Source organism: Cardiocondyla obscurior, linkage group LG08 (genome assembly GCF_019399895.1).
Source record: "Cardiocondyla obscurior isolate alpha-2009 linkage group LG08, Cobs3.1, whole genome shotgun sequence".
In the NCBI taxonomy this organism is placed as follows: Eukaryota; Metazoa; Arthropoda; class Insecta; order Hymenoptera; family Formicidae; genus Cardiocondyla; species Cardiocondyla obscurior.
Window position 1 is genome coordinate 1,501,115 of NC_091871.1, and position 13,483 is coordinate 1,514,597.

The 13,483-nt window shown below is 43.3% G+C and overlaps 2 protein-coding genes and 1 long non-coding RNA gene across 3 annotated transcripts; 1 reads left to right on the top strand and 2 right to left on the bottom strand.

The window, feature by feature from the left end:
- Window positions 1–1,392: 1,392 nt before the first annotated feature.
- Window positions 1,393–3,391, bottom strand: LOC139104891 (uncharacterized). Its single transcript, XR_011546097.1, has 3 exons — window positions 2,848–3,391; window positions 1,945–2,188; window positions 1,393–1,809 (listed from the first exon to the last, which is right to left on the bottom strand). It is a non-coding gene; the product is annotated as an uncharacterized lncRNA (long non-coding RNA).
- On the top strand, window positions 2,453–9,347 carry Nes (lysophosphatidylcholine acyltransferase 3 protein nessy). The gene is made up of 8 exons (XM_070660627.1): window positions 2,453–2,825; window positions 4,288–4,395; window positions 4,494–4,616; window positions 5,087–5,202; window positions 5,277–5,435; window positions 5,530–5,766; window positions 5,849–6,157; window positions 6,254–9,347. Exons 1-8 carry the CDS (start codon window positions 2,726–2,728, stop codon window positions 6,536–6,538), a joined length of 1,437 nt encoding a protein of 478 aa, XP_070516728.1. The 5' UTR covers window positions 2,453–2,725; the 3' UTR covers window positions 6,539–9,347.
- LOC139104888 (acidic proline-rich protein PRP25) lies at window positions 8,122–12,996 on the bottom strand. The gene is made up of 3 exons (XM_070660635.1): window positions 12,922–12,996; window positions 9,634–10,104; window positions 8,122–8,705 (listed from the first exon to the last, which is right to left on the bottom strand). The coding sequence occupies exons 1-3, from the start codon at window positions 12,934–12,936 to the stop codon at window positions 8,604–8,606; spliced, it is 588 nt and encodes a 195-aa protein (XP_070516736.1). The 5' UTR covers window positions 12,937–12,996; the 3' UTR covers window positions 8,122–8,603.
- Window positions 12,997–13,483: the final 487 nt, after the last annotated feature.

Here is a 13,483-nt window from a genome sequence, read left to right on the forward strand (position 1 = left end):
TACACGTGCCAATGTCAATGGAAAAGGGACGGAAATTTTTGCTACACTAATTCGAGTTTTAATGTATGCATACGTATTATTTATGACGGTTCTACCGACGTTAAGTAAACTTTACACACGTTAGAGAACGTTGATCATGAGCGGTATGTACAGAGTGAGGAGAACGTCTCGAAAGAACCTTCGGATAATTTAAATACATTTAAAAAAGAAAAACAGGCGACTCGAGCAAAATTCTGCATTTTCAAGCAGAAGATAAACTTGCAACGTAATTTTTATTCCATGAATTTTTCATGAAGTATCCACGATGGATATCTATAGGAGCTATATGAAATGTCACAATATTTCTTTACATAATTTGCCCTCATTTTAAGTATATAAATATTAACGTCAAAGGTATAAAAAAATCGTAATTCACAAGAGAGAGAAATTTTATAAATATTACTTAGATAGAAATATCCTGTTAAATACTAATTTTTTAATACATTTAAATGAACACCTTTAAATGCAAGATAATACAATTAATGAATTGATATTAAAAAAACGTAAACAATCCTTTTTTTAAGTTCAATCCTTTCGAATTTTAGTATTACGAAAGGAGAGACACTTTCTCCTTACTCTGCACAACGTAGATTATTATTCGTGCAATATTAATTATAATAAATATTATATTTATAACAATATTAATTACGTGACTTTACACTAACCGAATTCTCCAACAATGTTCGCCTTGTTCAAGCATTTCGTTTCCAGGTACAAACGCAATTTGTGTACAAAGTGCTTCCGAGTGAGTCCGAGCATTAGGAGAAAGAGGTGACGTTCCCTCTCTGCGGGCTTTACTTTCTCGATGTGTGAAAGTGTGAAATCGCAGCGAGTCAACCGATGCGGTAGAAGTTACGCGCGGGAATACGAGCCGTAATATAATTTTGCGCACAAGGGAGGCTCCAGAACTCGGGCACGCGACGTGCGTGTGTATGCGTGTGGCGTTAGCGTAGGCGATTGTATAAGGCCCATATCAGCCTAGAGATTAGGATTGAAGCTAAATTGAATTTTAACCGATCAGAAGATAAAGAACCAATACCCGGTTTAGTGAACTTAATCTAATTCATCAACCATCAGTCTGATCTCAATTTTAATCTCTGATATGATACGGGTTTAAGGAACGGTACATGCCTCACGGCGAACGAATGCGATCTTGCATTATTCTCCACCGTGTTGCGGATCTTCCGACCACATATATTCTGTGATAGACACACACAGACACACACACACATGCGTTTAAAAAATAAATGCTACGCTACATGATGTTACTTAAATTATTTCGCAAAGTAAGACGACTAAAAAAATAGCATCTTGTTATTACTAATTCTTTCCCATATGCAAATTGCGAAAAATCGGAACGATTCCATTGTTTTAAGAATAAACAGAATATAGTTCTTCAATAATAATTAATACCATCGTTTGGCTTTCAATTGAATTATTACGTAAAACTGAGGAACAATATCAGTTTTACAAACGTATTAACTTCGGCATTTCTTCGTTCTTGACGGTGTTGCATATTTGGATCAATTCCGAGACAAAGTTCGTGCCTTCTATCAATTTTTCGTGGAATTTCACCTAGCTAAGAAAGCGATGAAAAACGAAAGTGATTAAAGTGAAACATACTCACCGCGTCTGCATTTCCAGAGAAAGTGTAATCTTCCGCTCGGCTATCATCCGTTTGGTTTCTAAGTCGCGGCGATCGGGAGAAACTCGCTGATCTGTTCGGACAGAAGAAATTCTCGCTAGTGTCGAGCTTTTCCTCGTCGAGAACTAAAAGAAAAATTCAGCTTTATCGATCTATAATTATGGCTCAACGAAACAATTGTAGCAAAAAACCAAGTGTTAAAAAGAAAAATGGTATCGGCCTAAGACTTACATATTCAAATTAAGCACATATAAACCTACATTTTTTTTTTCTGAGTACGAATTGAACTTCTGACCGACACCGGGCAGCCCCGGTCGCAAGCCCCGGTCTCGTTATCGGCCCAGTTGGCTCGCTGACAGCCGTCGATTGGCCCCGTTCGACTCATTTAATCTCGTAACGAGTACTGCGTCGCGTTTCGAAACCACTTGGACTGCGGAGCTCGACATTTAAGACCCATTCTTTACAGCTGCATTACGCTATACATTTCGCCGCTTTACTTGGAAGCTGGAAAGAAAAAGAAAAGTAGGGAGTTAGAGACAATGTGAGAGAAAGACAGAAGAAAGAGTGAAAAGAATTCACCCGTCGGGAGACGTTTGACCCAGAAAAAAAAAAAAGAAGCAGCTTCCGATAGGACTTGTGTTCTGAATTCCCGATCCTCGCAGCTGATTTACCATCTCTAAGACCCCCGAACGGCCGTTGTTGTCCGTCGTCCTAGCAACGGCGTCGCGTCACCCCGCCAACGCCACCGCTGCGACATAAGCGGCGGCCGCTGGCACCCGTCAGTGGTGATGGTGGCGACGACGGTGGCGAAGGTTAATCGCGGGCAGCCCGCCCGAGCTCGATAGCAATAGAACGTACTCGCTGACGGAGGCTAGCGCAGCTAGCACTGCTGGCAGACCTGGCAGTTCACGGGTGTTTGCCGCCGATCAAAGGTGCGCGGCAGATAAGCGCGCGCGCGCGCTAGCCGTTGTGTTTCCGTTTCGCGCGGCCATGCTGTAACGTGACACACCGTCGTCGTAACTCAGCACCTCGTCGTCGATCATGGACAACGTGGCGAGCAGCCCGGGCATGCTGGCGAGGCTGTCGACGCTGCTGGGCGCCCCAGAAGCCGCCCTGCGCCTTCTCATCTCGATTCTGCTGGGTAAGTTTCTTCCTACACTTACGTTTTTCTACGTCCTTTCTACGGCGAGTTGTAAAGTCGCTTCCAAAGTCGGTGGACTTGGGGTGGCGACCAGTTTTTTTTTTCCCCTCTCGACTTTTCTCCCGTTCCTTCTCTCGCTGTCAGCCGTCGCAAGATTTCCTCGCGCGGATCGGATCGATCCGTGGTTCATTCATGACTCCGCCATCCTCGCGTCCCTCTGCTCTCTCACCCCCTTGGGGACCGTCCATCGTCCACTGTATCATGTAGAGGGTGGACGTAGCTTGCGTGTGACCGTAGTAATGCCAGTCAACGGCGATCCATAACTACGTAATTGCCTGTACGCGAAGGTTGCTCCTCTAATCGTTAAAGCGCGTTTAGTTTCTGTCTGTTTTCTCTTTCTTTCTCTCTCTCTGTCTCTTTCTTTTTCTCTCTTTTTTTTCTCTCTTTTTTTCTCTCTTTCTCTGTCTCTGTCTTTTCCGCTTTTGTCTCGTTTCCGTAGAAGCCACGTGCGCGGGTCCAGTGCCTGACGAATTCATTTGTTCCAACGGAATGTAAACTATCTCATTATGTATTTTGTAAGATAAAATATTATCAGGAATATGTATTCATTATATTAGTAGACTCCAATTGCATGTATAACGATAATCTCTCTTTTTTTTTTCTATTTAATGACGCATTGCTTGTGACACACCATTTGCGTTTTTTGTAAGGAAGTATAATATGTGTACGCGGAGGCAAATGTCGCGTGCGGGTGTATATCTATATATATTTATATATATAGATATAGTTACATACGTTTTATAGACGCAACGTGATTATTTACGACTACGCGTTCATATTATGTAATCTTAATCTTACTATATACTATCATCTGCGGCAAACAGGTGTGATTTATGTATTCCATCGTGTATTTTATCGTGATAAGTCGGCTTCTAATTTTTTAATAATACATATTTTTATTTTACATATATATATATTTTTTTTTAATTTTATTTTCAATTTTTTATTTAACTTTTATTTTTTAGTTAATAATAATTGTGAAACTTGTCGGATGCATCGATAGGCCGCGAAATAGTGGGATTGTTGAACCCCTAATAAATGTTCTAGTCCGCAGCCAATCGACGCGCTCAAAAAATTTGTCGCGCGGTACATGCAATAGCGCCCTTAAGGTACGCGGGTACGCAAAAAAGAAATGCCGAAACGGTGAAACTTGAGACGTGAGTATTTCAACCATGCAAAATTAATTCTTCGAATTTACTTGTTTCGTTTGTCCTGGAATCGAAGCCCCTTTGCGCGATATCTTCGACATTGCATTTTTCTGAAGAATAAATCGTAGGCGGCTGAATGAATGTCGGTAAAAATACGGCCGCGGAACTTTATATACGAAAGTTAACTAACGGTAGGGTCGCAATGGCTGCGACGAGGAGACGATAAAAACTTTGTAACTCTTGTTTCATTTCAGGCTTTCCCGTCGCCTTACTTCACAGGTACACGCTGTACGGCAAAGACCCCTCTCGTCAGCACTTATTCTTCATAGCGTGCGGCCTTTCGATCGGATACTGGAATTACGGTAATTCATAGAATTTCAATTCGCGGCGAGCGAACACGCGAATGATACCGGCGAATGCCGCGCGCTCATTCAGACGATGATAATAATAATCTTTGCAGATTGCAATATACTACACTCGTCGACGGCAGTATGCGCAACGTATCTGATCCTGACGATCCTCGGCAGCACCGGATTGTCCGTCATAGCGACGTTCCTCTTCAACATGTCGTACCTGCTTTACGGTAAAGCGGCAACGCAATCTCGAAAAAAAATACACCTCGCATTCCAAAAGCTAGATGCCCATATAATTTTGTACATTTACCCTGCGGCGCTATCTTATATTTGTTTTTCGAGCCACCCGGCTTGCAGCTACAGTAACACAACCGCGGTTTTATCAGCAGCTTATGTTTTGTTACCTAAAACGGAGCGTAACATTAATTACATATATCGATAACGTGGAGCGATAACTTCCTAATGTATGATTAAATATTATTGTGTAGTATTTATCTTTATAATTGGTAAAAGTTCTGAATGATATATGTATATTTTTTATTTATTAATTTTTTTAATTATAATTTGTAAATTTTTTTTTTTTTTTTTTTTACTTCGTAAATCAATTTCACTCTCTCGTTTTCCCTCATCGATCATTTCGCGCTACAAAAGCGCTTGAGCAAATCGTTATCTGTTAAACATAAATTGTTTTCCAATACAGGCTATTACACCACCAGTACTCAGGATTATGATATAAAATGGACAATGCCGCAATGCGTGCTGACCCTTAGGTTAATAGGACTTGCATTTAATTTATGGGACGGTCAAAAACGTGACGTACGAACCGCTATTACTTTCATAATCCCGTTATCCGATTCGCGTCCGCAACGTTAACGATGGTGCTGTTGCAGGAGGACCTCTCTGGCAGTCAAAAATCTGTGGCTTTGAAGGAACGGCCGTCGTTGCTGGAAATAGCAGCTTACGCTTACTTCCCGGGCGCTTTTCTGATCGGTCCGCAATTCAGCATGCGACGGTACTTGGATTACGTCAACGGCCACCTTACAGAACGTGTACGTTAACGAACTAAATCGATAGCAATCGACTACTTGATTTCCTAATTTAGAAGAACGTATCTGTTTAACACATATTTCTTTCTCATTTTAGGATCCTCAAACCGGCGCTATTGTGCTGCCGGACTGCGTGTCGGTGGGACTGCTAAGAGCGTTTGTCGGATTCATATACGTAGCGATATTCCAAATCGGTACACTTTATGTTTCCGATCAGTATCTCTTTGATCCGTCTTTCCAGAAATTAAATTTGATTAAGAAGTGTTTGCTGATCGGTTTATGGGGCCGTATCAATCTGTACAAATACGTTAGCGTCTGGTTGATCACAGAAGGGGTACGTGAATTTCAGGTTTTTAACGCAGCTCGATTTTTTCTCTGCTTGCTGCGTCAATATAAGTAAATTTTTTTTTTTTTAGGTGTGCATCACCTTTGGCCTCACGCATAATGGAAAGGACTCTAAAGGTCGTATCAAGTGGGACGGCTGCGCGAATGTGAAGCTACGAACATTCGAAACTACTACTCAGTTCAACGATTATATTCTCTCGTTCAACATAAATACCAATCACTGGTGCGCCGAATATATTTACAAGCGGCTGAAGTTTTTAGGCTCGAAGATGTACAGCCAGACGTTCACGTTGCTCTTCCTTGCCATTTGGCACGGTTTTCATTCAGGGTATTATCACTGTTTTTTCATGGAGTTCATCGTGCTGTACTTCGAACGAGACGTAAGTCTACAATACATAAGACTCGCAAAGATCTTTCAACAGTTGGTAACTGACCATTCAACTTTTATTTCTTCTCTTCGTTTTTTTTTTTTTTAGATTGCACCGGTATTGCAGAATAGCGAGACAGTGCAAACGCTTCTGAAAACGCGATGGGAGGCGCGTATGCTCGCTTGGATCTTTCTGAAGCTCTACACGTTCGTTTTCATGGGATATTGCCTCCTGTCGTTTGTACTTCTTTCGTTCTCGCGGTATAACCAAGTTTACGCCAGTTTGTACTACTGCGGACACGTGTTCTTCCTCTCTTACCCGCTGCTCGCGCCATACCTCAAGCGGCTACTGCTTGGTCAAAGACCCGAACGTCAGCGATCACATCAGGAATAAGGCAACACATCTCTCTCTCTCTTTTTTTTTAATTCCTTCGATATTGTCAACACGTTGGCCCTGTACTTTGTTCTTTTCTTTTTTTTCCTGCACGGTTGTTCACCGCGAAGCGATATTCAAGAAGACGTATAGCTGTGATGTGAGACGCCGGTGTACAGTTACGTTCACTTACAACCACTAGTCTTCAGAAAGAAATGTGATAGCGCATATCCGACGGAAGGTACGGGAAATAACGAGAATATTCGAGATATTCTGGCAAGTAGGTACCTTGGTATTTTCCTATTACCGTAAATTCTTGCGTCTTTGATCATATTTTTATATAAGTAGCGCGTTCTGTCGGAGGAGTTTCGTTTGAACGTGTTTTTATCGGTAACGTAGTTAATTAATCAAGCGTCACAATGTCTCCAAAAGTTTCGAAAAAGAAAAAGGAAAAAGAAATAGCAATTGTGCATTTAGATAACGCAATAAGAACGTCCGTTCGCTAAAATAATTTCAGGGAAATCGCGTTGCTGAAAATACAGTAATACCGCAGTTTTGTAAGCGAAAGTATCTTAGAAAACAAAAGTAGAAAAAAAAAAATAAAATAAAAACGTAGGTACGCGATATCGAGCACGATTCAAGCTGAAATATATATTTTACCGTAGTGCTGCATTTTACCAATGTAATGCGATTAAGCCACGTTTGCTATACCTCTCTAGATATAAATACGATGACAGATTTATCGCGATTCTAGTTGGGTGTGTACAAATCGCCCACCCGCTCTATTAGCGTCAGTACACGGCGCGAAGCGCCGCGGGAGGCAATCTTCAATCTCGTATGTACACTCGCAGGTATTTTTGTAGGTGAAAAAAAAAAGTCGAGCAACGATTTATTGCAGTAGAAATGCGGTTCTCACGCACATGCCCCTCTGAACACGCGGCTCATTGAAGGCTCACGTTTTAGAGAACACTTTACCTTCTTGGGATTGTTGCTTGTAATCGAAATGATTACACTAGAGATCATCTTTTTATTTTATTAGAAGAAAAGAGACTCTGAACTAGTGTACGATCGTTTCGATTACAAAGAACAATTTTAAGAGTGTCGACTGGGTTCTCTAAATAAAAGAAAAGCAGCCATAGTTGAAAAATTAGCGAGCAGCGGTTCGATACTTAACGAAGTGTCCGGACCCCGACGTGCTTTGCGATCTTGACGACTTTTAGTTAATCGTCACTAGTAATTAAGGCTAGATCAACGTAAAATGACTCGCGATGCTTCATCTGGCGATCTTAATCCATCGCAAGTACGCCTGGCTTCTGGATCCTTCAATATAGCTTGCAAGTTTATAAATTAAGCTTTAGATATCAATAAAATAGAAGTACAATGTAGCGGGAATTGTTAAAAAAAAAAAAAGAAAAAAAAATAGCGACGAGAACTGTACTCGCAAGTACTTCTGCGCTTTGTAAGTTTAAACAATTTCTTTCAACTCCGTTATATCATAAGATAATACACACAGAGAGAAAGGCAGGTTGAAAAGAAGAATCTGCGAAAAGAAGGATGATATCAGCGAGGAGGAATGCGACCGAGTGGCTGCAGTAGCGAAAGGATTTGTTTGATATAAAAAAATTGTATTTACGATTATTTTCTTAAAAGATACAAAAGAAACATCGACGTCTCGTATATAAAAGGGATTGCTTCTTTTCTTGGATTTCTTTCAACAGAGGACCGCGATAACGTTGTACTCGGTCGTTCAATAACTTACGTCATACGTGTGTGTGTGTGGGAGTGTATGTGTGGACGTGAAGATGTAGCTGCGCGTGAATTCGTGTGTACACGTGTGTATGTTGTGTATGCGTGCGAATGACATCACGATTAGACTTTAGTAACACGAAGCGTCTGCCTCTCAAGCACCTTTAACGCCACGCGGCCTATCTTACGAGAATAAGGCGATATATACATCTCTCCCGCGATTATCCATCGGAAGCTCGCATTCGCGTTACGTATTGCGAAACGACCGAGGATGGTTGATCGCGTTAAATAACTGTCGCTATGGAATGCCGTGGGTCTCGAGGGTGGTGAGGGTGCGACCTTAATACGGCCCGCTAGGACCTGGCTGCGGTGCTCCGTAGCTATCGATAGGTTGACCCGGTTGTTGACCCGGTGGCCCGTATTCGCCGCCACCTTGCTCTTTCTGTAGCACATAAAAATTAATACATAAGAGACGAGATTAAAGAAAGAGAGAGGAGGAATACGATTCTTCGTTCGAAAAAGAATGGAAGAGAGAAAGCGTCGTTTCGAGCGCTAAAACGTACGGCAGAAATTAAAGTGCTTGATACAGAAATTGGATATACAAGAAATGATAAGATCTAGAAATAAAAAAAAAAAGAAGAAGAAAAGGAAAGCGACGGACGACACGTGGCGCATACATGAATAAATTATATCGTGGCCATCGCGCGGCCGTGATCTTTTCTGTGATGGCAGCTAACGAGGCTCGGTAACTAGTCTTCGCGTTGGCATAATTTAAACTCTCGCCAATTTATCCGTAGTTAAGCCGACGAAATAAGCAATTTCGGAAAGTAACGTTAGCTAGAGGAATTTTCCAGCGGCTGAGACTTCGGTAGAACTGGCAAAATATTGGAGGAAGCACATTTTCAGCGTATAACTCTCTCGCCGCTGGCACCACAATTAATGTCTCTCAATTGACGAGTGAATTAAAAGGCTCTCGAATTGATCGTAGCCCAATAAGCGGGATTTAATCTGCATAGCGAAAGATATCTTTTGTAATGAAGAGTTGTAGCGACATTAGCGTGTACAATACAATTTATCCCTGCAACCGGTGGCCGCATTATTACTGAAATCTCGACGAGCCCGCCCAGACCGGCGCGACGGAACAACGCTCGAGGAGAAACTCTCCGTAATTATTCAAATCGTCGGCAATCGCCTTGATAGTTTCTTCATTATAATTATTTTTTTTTTTTTCTTTTTTCTCTTACTACATAGTCAAATCGCGGAGAGGATTCGCGCGAATACCTATTAATAGTTGCGCCGAAGAGAAGCGTCGTGGAATCGAATTCCAACGTGATTGAAACCTAACGCTTTTAAGAAAGAGAGAATCTTACCTGGGTCTTGTAGCGGATGAAGTAGACTTCCGGCTTGCTGGGTTGCGTTGGGGCTTGGGTCGGCAAGACTACGTCGGGCGCCTCCTCCGGCTTTTTCACTAGGACGTAGATCAACGTCTTCTCTTCGTCGGGCTGCGGCAGCGGTGGCAGCTGCGGTGCCGTTGGCGTTGGCGGGGTCGGCGCCTTGATGAAGACTATCTTATAGTGCTTCTGCGGCGGCTGGGGCTGTGGTATGTGCTTCGGTGGCTTGTACTCGGGCGCTTCTGGTGGAGGCACGTGCACGTACACGTGCTTGTGGATCACCGGGTTCTGCTGGGGTGGTCCGTACTGGGCCACGGGTGGGCCATAGCCGCCGCCGCCGCCACCACCCCCGCCGCCGGAAGTTGGAAAGTATGAGCTTACCGGGGGCTCGGGCGCCGGTTTTGCGAGTGTCAGCGCGATCGACGAGCAGGCGATCACGAGAATCGTGCCCTGAAAGAGAAAACGCGTGCATGATCGTGACCGCAATGTTAAAGAGGGGCTACGCGTGGAGAACTGTAGCGAAAGTCACAGCGAGGATCTTGCTATCCCGAGCACATCGCGCCACCCAGACGGTAGACGTGTCCAAAAGATGTCCGAGTCATCCGCAAGACGCTTCAAGTGTTCATAGACGTCTTATGGATAATCTTCGGACGCCTTTCGGTCGCGCGTGCCGTCGGGACGTGTTCGACGACGTTTCAACTATTTTTTAATTGTACGTTCCGCTTTTTACTTTTAATTTCGCGAAGGAATCGCGGCCGAATGTCGTCTCACTTAAACAGTAATCAAAAATCGACCGAAGAGGCATTTTGATTGTTACATATACAAATTTTATTCGAACCCGGGCACAGTTTGGCAAGATTTGATATGTTTACGTAACGTTTCGCAACGGTGCACTGCAATTTTTAACTAATGCGATATAGACGAATATCTTATTGCCGATTCTCGCGATAAATATTTATCGCGTCTCAGTTTTGCGAAAAATGTTAAGCAGATATTTTTTTTTTTTATGTAATTTGCAATATTTTCTCCGAAAACGACGATAATTTATTGGCCGAGTGCGTCACGTTCACGGTGACACGCGCGATGGGGAATCTTCCTTTCTTTTTTTTTTCTTTTTTTTTGCGAATTACAACGTCCAACGGCATTTCGGCGCGATTAAAAGTAAAATACGCGACATCGTGTTGCTCAACTCGTTTAAAGAGCTCGTTTGCGACGAGCGTTTTCCATTTAGCGGCTTGTCACTGCCACCGATCAAATTATATGAGCACAATGGCTCGTTTATCACCGACTCCTGTGCGATCTGACTCGCAATCGCGTGCGATTATTAACATATTTATCTTCGGTAAAAGGATAAACACGATGATCTGAAGTCGCGCGTCAAGAAACTCGTTAACGACTTTAAGCGAGTCTCTCTTTTTTTTTCCTATTTTTCTTTTTTAATTGGCCGTCAATTTTTCAAAAGACAGTGTCAAAGTGCACGTTCCCAAGATCTTATAAATTGCAATTTTCTATTACCAAGTACTTCGGTGTACTTTAGCGCGCAAGAAGACGAGAGTTATCCGATGTCACCGACTGATTAATTAGAAATTTAATTAAAATCGGTACCATACCGAAAGTAATTAGAATTTTAAAATAATAAAGTTAGGTAACGCGAGAATGAGAGAGAGAGAAAGAAATCCAGTTAATTTCGAATAACGTTTTTCATTCCCACGCGACGGGCACGTCCCATTAGCACGAAACGGAAGAAAACGCGTGCGATGTGCCGCGATAACTCACTCCGCTCGAGCGGAGCTTCCTAGTCTTCTTACTCGCTTAACGACCCCGCCGATCACTTAATCATGCTTTTAGTGCCGCATCGAGACACCGCGTGCCGCGAGCTGGAGCAGCTTTCCCCATTTTCCTTCGCGGCGATAATTATCGAGACCGTGTCGGTGAATAGAGCGGCGGTGCACACAGGCGATCCTTTTACTTTTGCTCGTGTGAGCGGCGTGTCTCATCCGCGCTGAAGGTCCTCGCGGATTTTTCTCTTGTCGCGGAAAAACGCGAGCGGCGCTTTTTAATTTTTTACCCATAAAAAAAAAATAGAAAAATAGATTGAGGCAATTAAGAAATCGACGACGAAACCATTTTCTGAGGTAGCATCCGAGTTGCGCAAATTTTTTTTTTTTTGACGCACTGAGAATCGTTATTTCTCGCCGACGAGTTGCATTCGCGCTTTGAAAGTCGTATTTCCCGTTCGGAGATCCGGCAGATTTTCTTCGTGTACAAATCATTAATCTCGTGTGTCGCGTCATCGTGGCGAAAATGCGAAAAGAGATGGTGAAAAGATCAGCCGCGTACGTTCGCGAGCGACGATTGCGCGACGATTTCGCAAGAAACCGAAAGCTACTCTTATTAAATGCACCTGGCCACTTGATCAATTGACTTGCGGCGTTTACTCGCAAGTGTTATTGCGTCAGTGGATGTTCAAATTCGGTAACCGGTCTCTCGAGCGTCGCGGACAAGCGCGTTTATTGACGGCCCCGGGGACCGTCCATTCCGGAGGTGTCGCGGTAGAATTCGGGGAAAATTACCTCGCAAACACGTTGGTCATCGAAGTAAAACGCTCTCCCGACACCGTCATTCGCGTACGAACGTTCGTCAACGTGACGCTCCGCTCGCTCGAAAGCGACGACGTTAATTGAGATACGCCACTTGGGTGCCGAAGATAGTGGCCACTTCACACTCGTCTCCGACGCTTTAAGCGTGAGATGCGAAGCGAGCGCGATGACAATGACGAAAATGCACACTTAATTTGCTCGAAGAGCGTAATTGCATCTTCAAGTGGAACAAAATTCGGCCGCGATAATTAACACGTACATTTTCGCGCACATACAACCAATGTATCAACCCCCGCCAAACTTGATATAAATTATTGTATTATTACAATAATTATCATTGAAGAAATAATTGCATTTTGAAACAAACCAAAAAAGAAAAAAAAAAAAAAGAACAACGCATAACATAGAACATCCAGTTACGCGTATACAGAAGAGAACGACATATCGCGCCGCGCATTAAAATTCCCGAACCCGAAGTCATGCCGACGACAAGACGCGCAAGACGATCTTAATCGAAAGCGCAATTTTTATCGAACGGAACAGTCAACAGTGTTATAAAAAAAAAAAAAAAAAAAAAGTTTGAGCGACGATCGTACGACAAACTCGACGATTAAACAATAATCTCTATTGTAGTTGCAAAAGGAAGAAACGTCGGCGCGCTACTTACCGTGGCGGTTCGCATTTTGATTCTCCCGCGTGTTCGCCAAGGGGTCCTTAGGATATATGTACTCCCGAAATGTGTGGCACGTAGAAAAAGTTGAGGAAAGAATGCCGAGCGTTTCACTTGCGGGCTTTCACGCGTGTGGCGTGCGGTCGAGGCGCTTCCGAACTTTTATAGAGGCCACTGAAGGGGATACCCGCGGAAAAGGAAGGCACAGGAAGGCGGACGGGCGGCCCGTCCGTTACCTCCGAGGGGGCTTCTTCTCTCGTCGTCGTCGCCTCCGCCTCCTCTTCGTCTCCGTTCGCCCGCCGGTTTCGATCGGACCAAAGGTGCGCGACACAGCTACACGGAAAATGAAAGTACTCCAGAAATGAAGATTCATCGTCCCGCGGAACGGATCGCGCGTGGATACAAGCGGATTCTTACCCGAGATTTTTCCCTTCCGCGTGCATTTCGTCGGAACGAAAGCTCTTGATAATCTCGCGGGGAACTGCCGCTAAAAAGAACCCATCGAGTCATTGAATCATTAATTATTAAGGAAATATAATTTATTTTAAATTAATATTGC